The following is a 14133-nucleotide window of genomic DNA, read 5'->3' on the forward strand; positions in this document are numbered from 1 at the left end:
CTGGAGAGGGCCCCCCATATAAATCCTGTGGAAGGACGAGAGAAAAGAGGGAGGCAGTGACAATCCAGCCCCCAGTGCTAAAGAGCCCTGGGCTGTCCTGCCCTCCCCAAAATCTGCATGAGCAGAGAGAATGAGTGAGGTGGTGATAGAGAGCCCCCCTAAAAGAAATCCTGAGGGAAAGGAGGAAAAAGGAGTGACGGGTGACAGCAACCCAGGGGGTGTGGTGAGCCCAAGCCAGCCAGCACCCTGGGAAGTCCTGCAGGAAGGAGAAAGAAAGGAGCAAGGTAACAGTCAGGAGGTGCTGAACCCACCCAAAGAAAATCCTATAGAACAGAGAAAGGAGCAAAGCAACAGCAATCCAGCTGTGCCAGAAAGCCCTGGGTGCATTCTCCCCCCCAAAAATCCTGCACGAGAACAGAAAGAGAAACAAGACAGCAGCAATCAGGGGAGCTGTGGAGAGCCCCAGCCATCCCTCCTCAGGCTGGGAAATGCTGCCAGGAGAAAAGGAATGAGGCAGAGGCAGGACAGAGGGTGCCTGAGAGCTCTCCTCACAAAAAAATCCTACAGGAGGAGAGAAAAAGGAGTGAAGCAGTAGAAATGGTGGCAGTGCCTGTGAGCCCCAAGCTGCCCCCTCCCAGAAAATCCCATGGGCAGAGAGAGAAAAGAGTGGGGAGATGGTGATGCAGTGGAGCTGCAGAGCCCCCAGGCCACCCCTTCCCCCACGCGCTACACGGAGATGCTCACACGGTCTGCTGCGGTGTGGGTGTGGTGGTGCGGCCAAAGTAATCAAAGGAGATGTCGAACCAGCGGTAGATGTCGGCGTGCACAGCGTGGTATTTATCACAGATCTCCGTGGCGTCAGCCCCTCCTCCACTGCTTTGGTCTCGGTGGGCTGTGACCGTACTCGTCGTAGGTGCCGCACACGTACAGCGGTTCCAGTTCCGCAGGCGGCAGTACCTGCAGTGTGGGCGTGGGTTGGGACACAGCGTGGGCACTGGGCACGGTGGCCCCCGTCTCACCACTCCCCACACGCCCGGCCGCTCACCTGGCGAAGGCGTCACGCGCTGAGGACACAGCAATGATGTTGCCCAGGTGGGCACGGCACTGTTGTTGACGTAGGGCAAGGCGCTGGTGATCAGCACGTTCCTCATGCCCTCCACTGGCAACCTGTGCCGCACAAAGCCTTCAGACTGTGCCGTCGCAGCTCGGAGCGCCAGGGTCCCCCCCCAGCCCCATAATGGTACTCACACAGGTTTTGGAGGCCGCCCAGGGTTTGGGCAGCGCGGCAGCACCACGAGTCCAGGCATCCACAGCCGCTGCCATATCCTCTCCCGTCAGCGCCCGTCTGCCGATACGTCATCCTCCTGCAGGGGGGATGGCTAAGCACTGGGGGGGGGATGCCACAGCACACCATGCTCCCACACCAGGCCCATACCTCACAGCCTGGGGCCGTGTCTGGTGTGGGCGTGGCAGGGGCAGCTTCTGTAGGCAGGCTGTGAATTCCTGCAGGGTGCCGTGGCAGCAGCACAGTGTCAGCAGCATTCCTGCACGCCTCTGAGAACGTCATGCTCCGGAACCAGCTCTGCAGCGGCTCAGCTGTCAGGGGAGGAGGGGGGGGACAAAGCAGCATGACGGCAATCCAGCAACGCCAGAGACCCCCAGGCCACCCCCCAGCCCCCTGGAAAAAGGGGCTTCATGTAGAAGAGAGAGAGAAAGTAGGACCTGCAATCCTACAACTCCGCAGCTCCTAGCCCTGCAGCTCTCCAGGATGCCAGGGAGTGCAGAGGAATAGCGGCACCACCCAGCTCTTACCTGCAGGGATGGCTTCGTCTCGGAGCACAGGGAACAGCGTGCTCCACACCACCACATCCGCTACCGACTCAGTGTCCCTTGCAGCACAAAGGAGTGGAGCTGTGCCCCAAGGTGGCCCCGGCTCCGCGCTGCGTTCCCCACAAACGCATGGGACAGCCCCACTCACACCCGGCCAGGTACGCCGTGCCTCTCCCCACCAAGCTCCGCTCGATGTGGCCCCAGCGGTGCCTTCCCCCAGCGCCTCCACGCCCGTTCGGCCGTGCACACAGGTGGCATGGGCATACAGGGCCGCCAGCGCGGCAGGCTGCGGGCAGACGGGCGGTCACGGCCGTGCCGCACAGCGGCCCCGCCCCGCCGCCCGGCCCTCACCTGCAGCTCGGTGCCTCCCACTCCAGCCATTGGTGGTGGTCAGGTCGGTGGGCTGCTCGCCGCGCCGCAGGAAGAAGTACCTGCGGGACAGAGGGACGGAGAGAGGGAACGGCGGGGGGGAGGGTGGTGGACGGACGGACAGCCCCGGACCACTGGCAGATGGCATTGGGGGAAGAGAAGAGCACCGCGCCGCTCTCCAGCTGCAGGGCGGGGGGCCCATGGGGGACACAGCGGGGACGGCGGCGGCTCTGCGGGACGGTGCGCCCGTCAGGGGAGGGGGAGGGACCGCGGAGGCCGAGCGGCCCGGCGAAGGCCTCGCCCCCCCCCCCCCCAACGGCCCCGGGGAAGGCCTCACTCTCGGGCTCGGCCCAGCAGAGCTGCACCGGAGCGCCGGCGCAGTGTGCGGCCGCCACCACCTTCAGCGCCGCGGGACTGCCTGCCGCCACCCGCAGCCGCATGGGCTCCGCGCTGATGCAACCCGAAACGCGCCCCGGGGCAGCACACGAACTCTCGCGAGGCGAGTTTCGAAGATCTCGCGAGGACGAGTTCTCGTGGGACACTAACCTCATGAAGCTCTCGCGAGATGAGCTCTTGCGGCTCTCATGCGCGAGCTCTCGCGAGAGCTTCGGCCGCACAGCCTCTGCCGCCATGGTCACCGCTGGTGTGACGTCATAGGAATGCGCCGCGCTGTGCGGCCGCCCGTCGCAGCGGGGGTTGTGAAGAAGGTGTGGTGTGGGGGTACGGGGAGTACGGAGGTGCGTTTCTGCCGTCGCCTACTGTGAACGCCGTTGGTCCCGCGGCACCTCCCGGCGGTGATGAGCGCCCCCGGGGGGAGGGGACGGCGGCTGAGAAGCAGCGGGGCTGGGGACTGCGATGTGTGGGGCTGTGGGACTGGCGCTGCAGGGTGGGAGATGTGGGGCTCTGCAGCCCCTCGACATCACAGCCCTTCCGCCCCCCTTCCCGCCCCCCTCCCCACCCCACCCCGCTCACCTCTCGCTGCCCCAGGCCCGGACCGTGGATGTGGACACGGATGGGATCTGCGTGTCAGCGGGAACCCCTCCCCCGCCCAGAAATGGCTCTTCGTTGTGGGTCGCGGTGAGGGAGACCCGAAATGGAGGGGGGCAGCGCAGGGATGGGGACGGGGGGGATATGGGGACAGGGCCTTTCTAAAACAACCACCCTCTGGTTCTGTGACCTTTCAGGACCTTTCCCACCCAACCATCCTGTGGCACTGTGACCTTTCAGGACCTTCCCTTCCCAGAGAAAGGAGGGGGGAGGAGTGGGGAAAAGGAAGAAGAATGAGAAAAAGGAGTGGGAATGGGAGAGGGTAAATGAAAGGAAAAGGGAAAAAGGGAGAGGGGAGAGGAGAGGAGAAAAGGGGAAGAGGAAAGAAGGGAGAAAGACAAAGAAAATGCATTGGGGAAGGGAAAGAGGTTTGGAAAATGGGAAATACACAGAGGAAGGGGAAGAAAAAGAGGAAGGGAGAGGAGAAGGGGAAAGGAAAAGGGAAGGGTTGGGAGGGAGAAGGGGAAAAAGAAAAGGGGAGGACAGAGAAAAAGGGTAAGGGGGAGATATAATGGGGGAAGGGGGAGAAGGAAGAGAAAAGGGGAAAGAGATGAGGAAGTGCAGCATCTGATGCACGGACTCAGATGTGAACGATCTAATCGTCTATTACAAGCTCTCACATCACTTACATACCTTCACACATTCCCTTTTCTAGCTTTCCCATCCTCCCCTACAACTTCCCCATCCACCTTTACATGTCATCAGAGCATTCTACAAACACTATTCAACCGTTCATGCGGGGGCGCTCATCCAGTCAGAGCCGTGAGCCATTCTTCTTTCTACAGCTGTCCTTGGTTCTCATGATGTTTTATCCTGCTACACAGCTGCTGCCACTCTGAACAGTTTTTCCTTGTATTCCCACAGGGAAGAAAAATGATAAGAGAAGGGAAACTGAGGAAGGGGAGGGGGGTGGGAAAGGGGACAGTTGGTTTTTCCCTCCAACCCGCAGCTCCTCCGGATCAGAGGAGACCTCCATGGTTTTTTATTTATTTATTTTCCCAATAAAAAGGGTCAGATTGGGTCATTTTGTAGGGGACAGGAAAGAGAGCGCTGACAGCAAAGGACGCGGCCCCAATGGAGACCTCCCACACTGCGCCGCGTTGGTCTGCAGTGCTTGGAGTGATCTTTGCTGTGTTATTTCCCAGTATCACTGACTTTCCTCCAGTGTCATTGAGGGTTTTCCCTGATTTCTTTCAGTTTTCCCCAATGTCACTCAGTTGTCCCCCAGTTCAGTTCCATTGAGTTTCACCACTTTCATTGTGTTTTTCACACTTTCATTATGTTTTCGCCTGATATCTCTCAGACTTTTATTGACAGAAACTGTGGCAGAGATCATCGACCAAATGAGTGTTCTTTCATTCAGTTTTCCCCAATCTCCGTTCAGTTTTCCCTCAATTCCGTTGAGTTTTCCACGAATGTCATTGAGATTTGCCCATTTTCACTGACTTTTACCAATTTGGTGAGTTTCTTTGAGTTTTCCCCAGTTCCATTGAGTCCACCACAACTGCAGCATTAAATGTGCTGAGATGGCAGCGCTCCGTGCCACGCTGTGCCCACAGCCCCTTATGGTGGTCCCCATTCATTATAGTGGCCCACATCTCCCAGTGGTGGCCCATAGCCCTCATGGTAGCCCACCATCTCCCCCTCATGATGCCCCACATTCCATGTCCCTGTATGTCCCCATACCCCATGTCCCCCATTGCCCCCACCCTGCATCCCCTTCCCACAGTGTCCCCACATCCGCCCCACATCCCTGCAATCCTTCTGCCCCCAAATCCCTCCCCTCATTCGGAGTCCCCAAACCTGCATTATTCTGCCACAACTCTGCAGTTTTGCCCCAAACTCTCTCTCCCAAGGTCCAGTGTGACATTCAGGGCCTGAAGCCCCATAGGGATGGCCCAAATTCCCTTTTTTTGAACCCGAAATGTCATTTTCATCCCGCAGATGTGATGGATCCGCTCCCCCAGGGGGCACCAAACTCTCCTCTTTGGGTCCCAACGTCCAATCCAAATTTAGCCAAACGGCCACTATGGGGTGGATGTGGGGCAGTGCAGGGAGTTATGGGGCACTGGGAGTGATACGGTGGGGCACTACGGGGCTGCAGTGGGGCACCGTGCGGGCACTAGGGGGCAGATGTAGGGCACCACGGGGGTCTGTAGGTGGATTTGGGGGCAACATGGGGATCTGTGGGGCAGTGTAGGGGGGCTGTGGGGCCCATGGGGCACTGAGGCTGTGCAGCGCTGGGGGCGCTGTGGGGCACAGTGCGCCTTCCCCCAGCACGGGTCCCCTTAAGGCGCCCCTCCCCCCGCTGGCTGCGCTGCCTCCCTCCTCCCCCCCCCCCCCGACGGACGTCCCAGGCTGTCACCGCGATGGCAGCTCCGTGAGTGGCAGCTCCGTGAGAGGCCCTGACCCCCCCACCGCCCCCTCCCGTCCCCCCAGCCCCATAACCGCTCCCAGTGCCCCCCTCCCCCCCCCAAACGTCCCTATAACCCCCAATGTCCCCCCCATAACCGCATTGTGCTCCCTGTGACCCCCAGCCCAACCCTCCACACCCCACTGTGCCCCCCCCATAACCTTTTATTGCTCCCCCACCCCAGAACCCCACAGAGCCCCACTCCATAACCCACCACCCCATAGTCCCTCCACGCGCCCCCCCCCATAACTTCCACTGTTCCCTCCCATAACCTCAGAGCCCCCAATGCCCCGACTCCATAACCCCCCCCACACCCATAACCCCATATGGTCCCCCATAAACCCACAGCCCCCCCACGGTGCCCCTGCCCCCTAGCTCCCCTAGCCCATCCCATAACCCCAGAGCCCGATTCCCCCCCATAGCTCCCATAGCCCCCCACTCCATAACCCCACACTGTGACCCCCATGGCCCCATAACTCTCCACCCCACAAACTCATAACCCATAGCTCCCCTGATTCCCCCCACCCCATAACCCCGATGGCCCCCCCTGCCCCAGAAACCCCACTGTGACCCCTCATAAACCCCCCACCTCATAACCCCCAGATGCCCTCCCCACCCCACAACTCCCCACTCCATAACCCCATAACCCCATTGTGCCCCACATAACCCCATAGTCCCCAATGTCCACCCAACCCCATAACCTCCCACCAATAACCCTCACTATGCCCCCCACAACACCCCCACCCATAACCCCATAACCCCATAAACCCCCATAATCCCCCAACCCATAACCCCCAATGTTCCCCCCATAGCCCCCAGTGCCCTCCCACCTTGTAACCCCACTGTGCCCCTTCATAACCTCCCAATGCCCCCCGCACCCCATAACCCCCCTCTGTACTCCTCGTAACCCACCAGCCAATAACCCCCCACGGCATAACTTCACTCTGACTCCCATAGCCCCTCTAGCCAGCACAAATCCATAACCCCATAGCCCCCATCCCATAACCCCAGAAAAACCACAACGCCCCCCATAACCCCCCCACTCCATATCTTCAATGTGCCCCCAACCCCCCACTATCTCCCCTCATAATCCCCCTATCCCATTACCCCCCCGTGCCCCCCCACCCCATAGCCCCCCATGACCCCCCTAGTGCTCCCCACCCATAACCCCCACTGTGCCCTCCACCCCACTACCCCTCACTGCATCCCCCATCCCGTAACCCCCCCCATATTGTGTCCCCAGTGTGTCCCCCATAACCCCCCCACCTCATAACCCCCCATAACCACACAAAACCCAGAACCCCCCCACTGTCCCCCCACATAACCCCAGAACACCACAGCGCCCCCCGATAACCCCGCACCCCACAACCCCACCAACCCCCCCATAACCCCGTTGCACCCGCAGGCCCTCCCCGGATCGCTACGAGGCGGCGCTGCTGTTTGGCGGCCGCCGGGGACGCGCTCGGCTTCCGGGGGGGGCTGTGGGAGTACTGCACCGCGGGAGCGCGCATCCACGAGGAGCTGCGCGCGCTGGGCGGGCTGAGCGCAGCATCGAACTGCGCCCCCCGATTGGCCGCTGATGCGACGACACCCATTCTGCACCTCGCAACCGCCGAGGGGCTGAGCAGCGGTGAGCGCCGCCGGGGGGGCACAGAGCCATAGGTGTGGGGCAACAGAGCCATCAGGGAAGTCCAGAGCATTGCGTGGGGCAGAGCCAATCAGTGTGGGGCCCAGGCCCATAGGTGTGGGGGCACAGAGCCATTGCTGTGGGGCAGGGCTGGGGGGCAGCATAGACCCATAAGTGAAGGGGGCTGTGGGGGAACTCAGAGCCATTAGTAGGAGGGAACCTGGGGGGACTCATTGGGCCTCAGACGCAGAAGTGTGGGGAGTGGGGCTGGAGGAGAAAGGGAACCCATAGATGGGGTGGTTTGGCGGGGGGGGGGCTCAGCTCCATAAGTGAGAGCTGGGGGGGCAGAGCCACACGTGTGGGGCGGCGCTGGGGGTGTCGCTTTGGGGTCCCCACCTCACATGTGTGGGTCTGAGTGGCCGCTGCCCTCCAGGGCTGGAGGGCGATGCGCTGCTGCAGGAGTTGGCACGGCGCTACGTGGCGGCCATGGAAGGACATGGAGGGGCCGCAAACCGGGGCCCAGCAGCATCCTAGGTACGTGTGGGGCGCTGTAGGGGCGAAGCTGTGGGGGCAAAGCTGTGGGGGTCAGCGCCCCCCCCGCCCTCTCCTCCCCTGCTCTGCCCCACAGGAAACATCGCAGCTGCGCCCTGGGGAGCCCCACGGGTACCGCATCCCCTTCAACCCCACCGGCACCGGCTGTGGGGCGGCCATGCGCAGCCTGGCTATAGGGCTCAGGTCGGGGTGTGGCAGATGGGGCAGAGGTGGCGGAGTGGGGCAGAGGTGGCGGTGTGGGGCTGAGATGTGGGGCAGAGGTGGGGGTGGGGCTGTGGGGCAGCTGGGACATTGGCACTGTGGCGTGCGGTATTATGGGATTGGGGTGGGATGGGGGATATTATGCAATGAGGGACACGATGGGATATTACGTGATGTTGTGGGGGGAACACGATACAGGGTGCGGAGTATTATGGGATGGGGGACATGATGGGATGGGGACATGATGGGATGTGGGGTATATGGATGCGGGCTGTGCCCTAGGTACCCGCGCCCGGAGGAGCTGCCAACGCGATCCGGGTGAGCATTGAGAGTGGGCGCATGACCCACACCACCCACAGGTGGGTGCCATGGGGCGGGGGGGGGAGGAGGGGTGTCCCCATCAAATGGGGATGGCGCTCACCCACCCCCCACCCCCCTACAGGTACCTGGGCGCATTGGCCGTGGCACTGTTTGGGGCGCTGGGGGTGCGTGGGGATACCCCCTGAGCTGTGGGGGCGCTGAGCTGCTGCGCATTCTGCCCCACGCATGGGATTATGTGGAGGGTGAAGGGGTGGCCGTGGAGGAAAACGCCGCCGCATGGGACTTCTTCGGGGACACCTGGCGCCGGTGAGGGGCAACGACATCAGGGGTGATGGGGGCATGGGGGGGTTGGGGGGCAGTGGGGGCAGAGTCCATCCCCATCACCCGCAGCTCTTGGTATCTGTGGGGACATCAGTGGACATCCTAGTGCCACCCGTGTCCCTGCTGAGCCCAGTGTCCCCAGGGTGTGTGCCATTGCCCATCTTGTCTCCACTGACACCCGTGCCACCACTGCCCCCAGAGTCCCCATTCACTCTGTTCTCCCCACTGACCCCAATGCCCCCGCTGCCTCCAGTGCTTCCATCGCCCCCATAATTTCCCCATTGTCCCCAGCGCCCCCATTGCGCCCTCTGTCCCCGCAGGTACCTGGAGTCACGAGGTCTCCTGGGGGGCGGTGGTCCCCCACGAGTGCCATCACTGCCGACGCCGGAGGAGCGTGACGCCGAGTACGTGCGCTGGGCGCTGGGGGGGTGGGCAGGGCGCAGCGGGCACGACGCACCCATGGTGGCTCTGGAGGCGCTGCTGGCGGCGGGGGACAGCTGGGAGGAGCTGTGCGCCCGCGCTGTGCTGCACGGCGGCGACAACGACTCCACTGGAACCATCGCCGCCGGCTGCTGGGGGCTGCGCTGGGGGCTGAGCCGCGTTCCCCCCGGCATGCACCGCCACCTTGAGTACCGCCAGCGTCTCTGCCACGTCGCGCACCGCCTGCACGCGCTGGCCTGGGGGCACTGAGCGCTCCTTCGGCAGCATTCGGGACACAGCCGTGGCCACAGTAAACGTGCGCTGCAATGTCGCCGTGTATTGGTGTGCGTCCGCAGCGCCTGACCCTGCGGCCACGGGGTGGCGCTGCCCCCCGCACAGCCCTGCGTGGCAATGGCCGTTGTCATCCTGGTGGCCATCCCCATCCCCATGCCGGTGACCAAGACCACACTGCTGGCCATCCCAATCCCCATGCTGGTGGCATGGTGCTACCCCATAGCATTGCCCCGTAGCACTGTTCCATAATGTCACCCTAGAGCACTATGCATAGCACTGCCCCATAGCATCACCCCAGAACGCTGCTCCATGTCACCCCTTAGCATCAACCGATACCATTTTCCCATAATGTCACCCCATAGCACTGCCCCGTAGCGGTGCTCCATTGCGTCACCCCGCTGCACCACCCAAAACTGTCACTCCGTAGCATCACCCCATAGCATCACCCCATACAATCACCATATAGTGCTGCATTATAGTGCATCCCCATGGCATCACCCCAGAGTGCCGTCCCATACTGCTGTCCCATACATCACACCACAGCGTCGCCTCATAGCATCACCCCATAGTGCTGCACAATAGCATCACCCTGTAGCATCACAACATAGCACTGCCCCATGGCACTGTCCTGCAGTGTCACCCCATATTGTCACCCCAAAGTGCTGCCCCACAGTATCATCCCATAGTGTCACCCTGTAGTGTCACTCCTAGGGCTAGGAGTTATGGGGTTAGGGTTACGGTTACGGTTAGGGTTAGGGTTAGGGTTAAGATTAGGGTTGGGGTTGGGATTATGGTTAGGGTTAACACTGGGGTTGGGGTTGGGCTGTTTTTGGAATTGGTTAGGGATAAGATCTGTCAGGCTTAGGGTTTGGATAACCTGAAGAGTAAGAAGGAAATGCACAGGCAGTGCAATCAGGGACCGGTACTGTGGGAAGAATCGTAGAATCACTCAGGTTGGAAAAGACCTCAAAGATCATCGAGTCCAACCACAATCTAACCATACTACCCGAAGGAAGCCACCAATCTGTGTATCCTTCTGGACAAAATGCCCAGCACACAGCTGGACAAAAACAGAATGCAGTGGGTGGCAAATGGCTGATGGACTGGGCCCCAAGGGTTATGGTAGGTGGGGTTTCCATCCGGCTGGCAGCCGGTCACTGGCGGGGTTCCCCAAGGCTCCGTTTTAGGGCCAGTTCTCTTTCCTATTTTCATCAATGCCTTGCATGTAGGAACAGAAGGTGTTTTTGCGCAAGATTGCTGTCAGTACTGGACGGGGAGGAGTTGTTGGCTCCTGTCGCTGAGGGTGGAGAGAGAGGCCTTGCAGGGAGATCCAGCCAAACGGGAGAGAGCTGGGCGACCACCAAGCACACGGAGTTTAACAAGACCATCAGGAAAAACGTCTTGACAGAAAGGGTTGTTAAGCACTGGGATGGGCTGCCCAGGGAGGTGGTTGAGTCACCATCCCTGAATGTGTTTAAAAGCCGTTTGGATGTGATGCTCAGGGACGTGATTTAGCAGAGGGTTGTTTGAGTTACGGTAGTATGGTTAGGTTGCGGCTGGACTCGATCGTCTTTAAGGTCTTTTCCAACCTGAGCACTTCTATGATTCTATGACTCTAAGAGCAAGTGCCATATTCTACACCCGGGAAAGGGCAACCCCGGCTGTACGTACAGACAGGAGTTGCATGTCTTGTGATTGGACAGAAATCTCCCCAGCCTAAGCCAGGAACGGATCTGTACTGGGGATGCGGAGAAAGGGGTCTTGATTTTGACAAGTTGCCTCTGGAAAATTAATTTTATCATTAGATATTTGGCATTACAAGAACAGAGACAGCCTTCAACACATCTGACGAGGGAGGAACAGCACTCACACAAACAACAAGCAAGCCACCAGAAACAAGCAGAGCAAAAACACTCTGGGAAACCAAATACAAATCTATTTTCAAGAGAATCTTTAGCTTCTTGCCGTAGGAGCTGATGGAGCCTCCCATCACTTGAATTGTGGAGGCCACTTCAGAAATTCTATGTCAATCAGGTCCAACGCTGAAGTACAACTATAGGAGTCCATGTTCCAAATTCTTGAAAACCCGGTTACGGATGTCAGCTGTGGATGCCCCATCCCTGGAGGCATTCAAGGCCAGGCTGGATGTGGCTCTGGGCAGCCTGGTCTACTGGTTGGCGACCCTGCACATGGCCGGGGGGCTGAAACCAGATGATCTTTGAGGTCCTTCTCAACCCCCCTGCCACCCTATGATTCTGTGAGACAAGCCGGTGTCGAGGAAGCCCCTAGCCAGGAAGAAGTCCAGTGCAAAGGGAAAAGGACTGCTAGGGGGCCAGGGGCTCACTGTGTTTTAGAGACCGAGAGATGTGAAGCTTGGAGATGCCCTTGCAAATAAAATCATTTACGCAGGGAGACCTGCAAACGAGATGCCTTTGCTAACCAGAGACTTGGGAATGAGGTGCCCTTGCTTGCAAGTACGTTCCTTTCCCCTCTGTCTGTACGTTCTCACCAGGTAAGATCTCAGTTACAAAAGCCTGTAGACAACTTGGACTTAAGAACTTTGGACGTGCTGTGCAGGCCTGATAGGTCACACAGAAGGGGGAACGTTACGGGCACCGGGAAGCCTGTAACCTCCACGTACTTGAGCCAACGAGGAAAGAAGGAAGGGACAATGCGAACGGGAAGACAGGATAAAAGGGATTCTTTCCCATCCTTGGTGAGACCCACAGGTGTGAGGTGAGACCTCCCTTTCTTTCAATCAAGAAAGCTAAAGCCTCTCCTCCGACTCTTTTGGGGATAAAGATAATTGAGCAAGCCCATCAGAGCCCAATTTTCCCACAGAGCCCGGGAAATTTGGGAATTGGCTGATGTGGTTGCCAAGCCGCTCTCCATGATACGAGAAAAGTCGTGGCGCTCAGGTGAAGTCCCTGGTGACTGGAAAAAAGGCAACACCACACCCATTTCTACAAAGGGTAAACAGTATGGCCCCGGGAACTACCGGCCTGTCACTCTAACCTCTGGCCTGGGGAGGATCACAGAGCAGATCCTCCAAGAAGCAATGCTAAGGCACACGGAAGGCAGGGAGCTGATACGGGAGAACCAGCATGGCTTCTGCCCAACCAAGGGCAAATCCTGCTTGACCAACCTGGTGGGTGGGCTTCCGTGATGGTTGTCACTGCATCAGTGGACAAGGGAAGAGCCACTGATGTCCTCCATCTGCATTAAAGTAAGGCCTTCGACACGGTCCCCCACAACATCCTTCTCTCCAAATTGGAAAGAGGTGGATTTGACGGGTGGGCTGTTTGATGGATGAAGGACTGGCTGCAGGATGGAGTCCAGAGAGTGGTGGTCAGCGGCTCCATGTCTGGATGGAGATCGGCCGTCCCACAGTGCTGGCAGCGATTTGAGGATGACACCAAGCTGTAAGGTGCGGGGACACACCAGAGGGATGGGATGCCACCCAGAGGGAGCTGTGCAGGCTGAGCAGACTGGCCCAGGTGAACTCATGAGGTTCAACAAATCCAAGAGCAAGGTCTTGCGCCTGGGTCGAGGCACCCCCACTACCAGTATGAGCTGGGGGTGAAAGGACTGAGAGCAGCCCTGCAGAAAGACACCTGGGGATACAGGGTGGGTGGGAAAGTGGACATCAGTCAGCACTGTGCCTTCACAGCCCAGAAAGCCAACCGATCCTGGGCTGCATTCCAAGCAGCACGGCCAGCAGGGCAAGAGAGGTGATCCCGCCCCTCTACCCTGCCGCTGCTGAGGCCTCACCTGGAGCACTGTGTCCAGATGTGGAGTCCTCAGCACAGGACAGACATGGAGCTGTTGCAGCGCGCCCAGAGGACGGCCACAAAAAGGATCCCAGGAACGGAACAGCTCTCCTGCAAGGACAGAGCTGGGGCTGAGAGAGCTGGACTGTGCAGCCTGGAGGGGAGGAGGCTTGCCGAGGTCACCTGAGAGCAGCCTTCAGCGTTCAAAGGGGAGAGACAGGAAAGAATAGCACAGACTCTGTAGCAGGACTCTGTGGCGATACAAACAAGGGGAAATGGCTTCGAGCTCAGGAGGTGGCGCGTTTCGTTTGGAATGTAAGGAAAAAATCTTCTTTTCCTTAGGGAAGTTGGAGAGGCACTGGAACGTGTTACTAGTGTTGAGGTGGATGCCCCGTCCCTGGAGACTTTCAAGGTGAGGCTGGACCAGGCCCTGTGCGTTGCAGGGAGCTGGCTACGTGGCCACGATGGAGTCACCACGGCGACACAGAGGAACAATGCCGGGTAATGGATGGAGCTTTCTGACAAGGAATCGGCTCGTTCCAGGCAAAAGCCGGGCAACTTTCAAACAACAAATCATAACCGTTACGGTAAAGGGTACTTTGGAACAGTTGTGATTTCCGCGCCAACTGCCTGAAGATCAATGTTAGGCAACGGCTACTAAGAGAAATGAGGAAACGCAATCCTGAGAGGAAAAGAAAAGCAAGAGAGAGAAAACAGAAAGGTGCCAGCACTCCCGCTCGGGGGCGGGCAGCAGGCCGCTGTCCTGCGTCATAATGGGCCACGGCCAGCACTGGCCACGCTGTCACCGCGTCGCCACGGCAACGTTTGTGACACCGGCCACCCGGGAGGGGTATAAAGGCGGTGCACGGTGGTGGGTCCTGCACCCTGAGGAGCATCTGGACGAGAGCAGACGCATCTGAAGGGATGAGCTCCGGCATGGCTGGCCTGCCAACACGGAGCAACCCGCT

At 59.5% G+C, this 14133-nt stretch overlaps 1 protein-coding gene and 2 pseudogenes across 1 annotated transcript in view; 2 read left to right on the forward strand and 1 right to left on the reverse strand.

The window, feature by feature from the left end:
* Nucleotides 1-5358, forward strand: part of MARS (methionyl-tRNA synthetase) — a gene marked incomplete at its 3' end in the record, with an annotated part of 8234 nt that extends 2876 nt beyond the window's left edge. Inside the window, 2 exon segments of the mRNA NM_001257372.2 lie at nucleotides 5340-5343; nucleotides 5346-5358. Of these exon segments, the coding sequence (NP_001244301.2) occupies nucleotides 5340-5343; nucleotides 5346-5358 (17 nt within the window).
* On the reverse strand, nucleotides 741-2854 carry LOC121108115 (annotated as a pseudogene).
* On the forward strand, nucleotides 2830-9432 carry LOC121108112 (annotated as a pseudogene).
* Nucleotides 9433-14133: the final 4701 nt, after the last annotated feature.

The sequence above is a fragment of the Gallus gallus genome, chromosome 34, assembly GCF_016699485.2.
Source record: "Gallus gallus isolate bGalGal1 chromosome 34, bGalGal1.mat.broiler.GRCg7b, whole genome shotgun sequence".
NCBI lineage: Eukaryota > Metazoa > Chordata > Aves > Galliformes > Phasianidae > Gallus > Gallus gallus.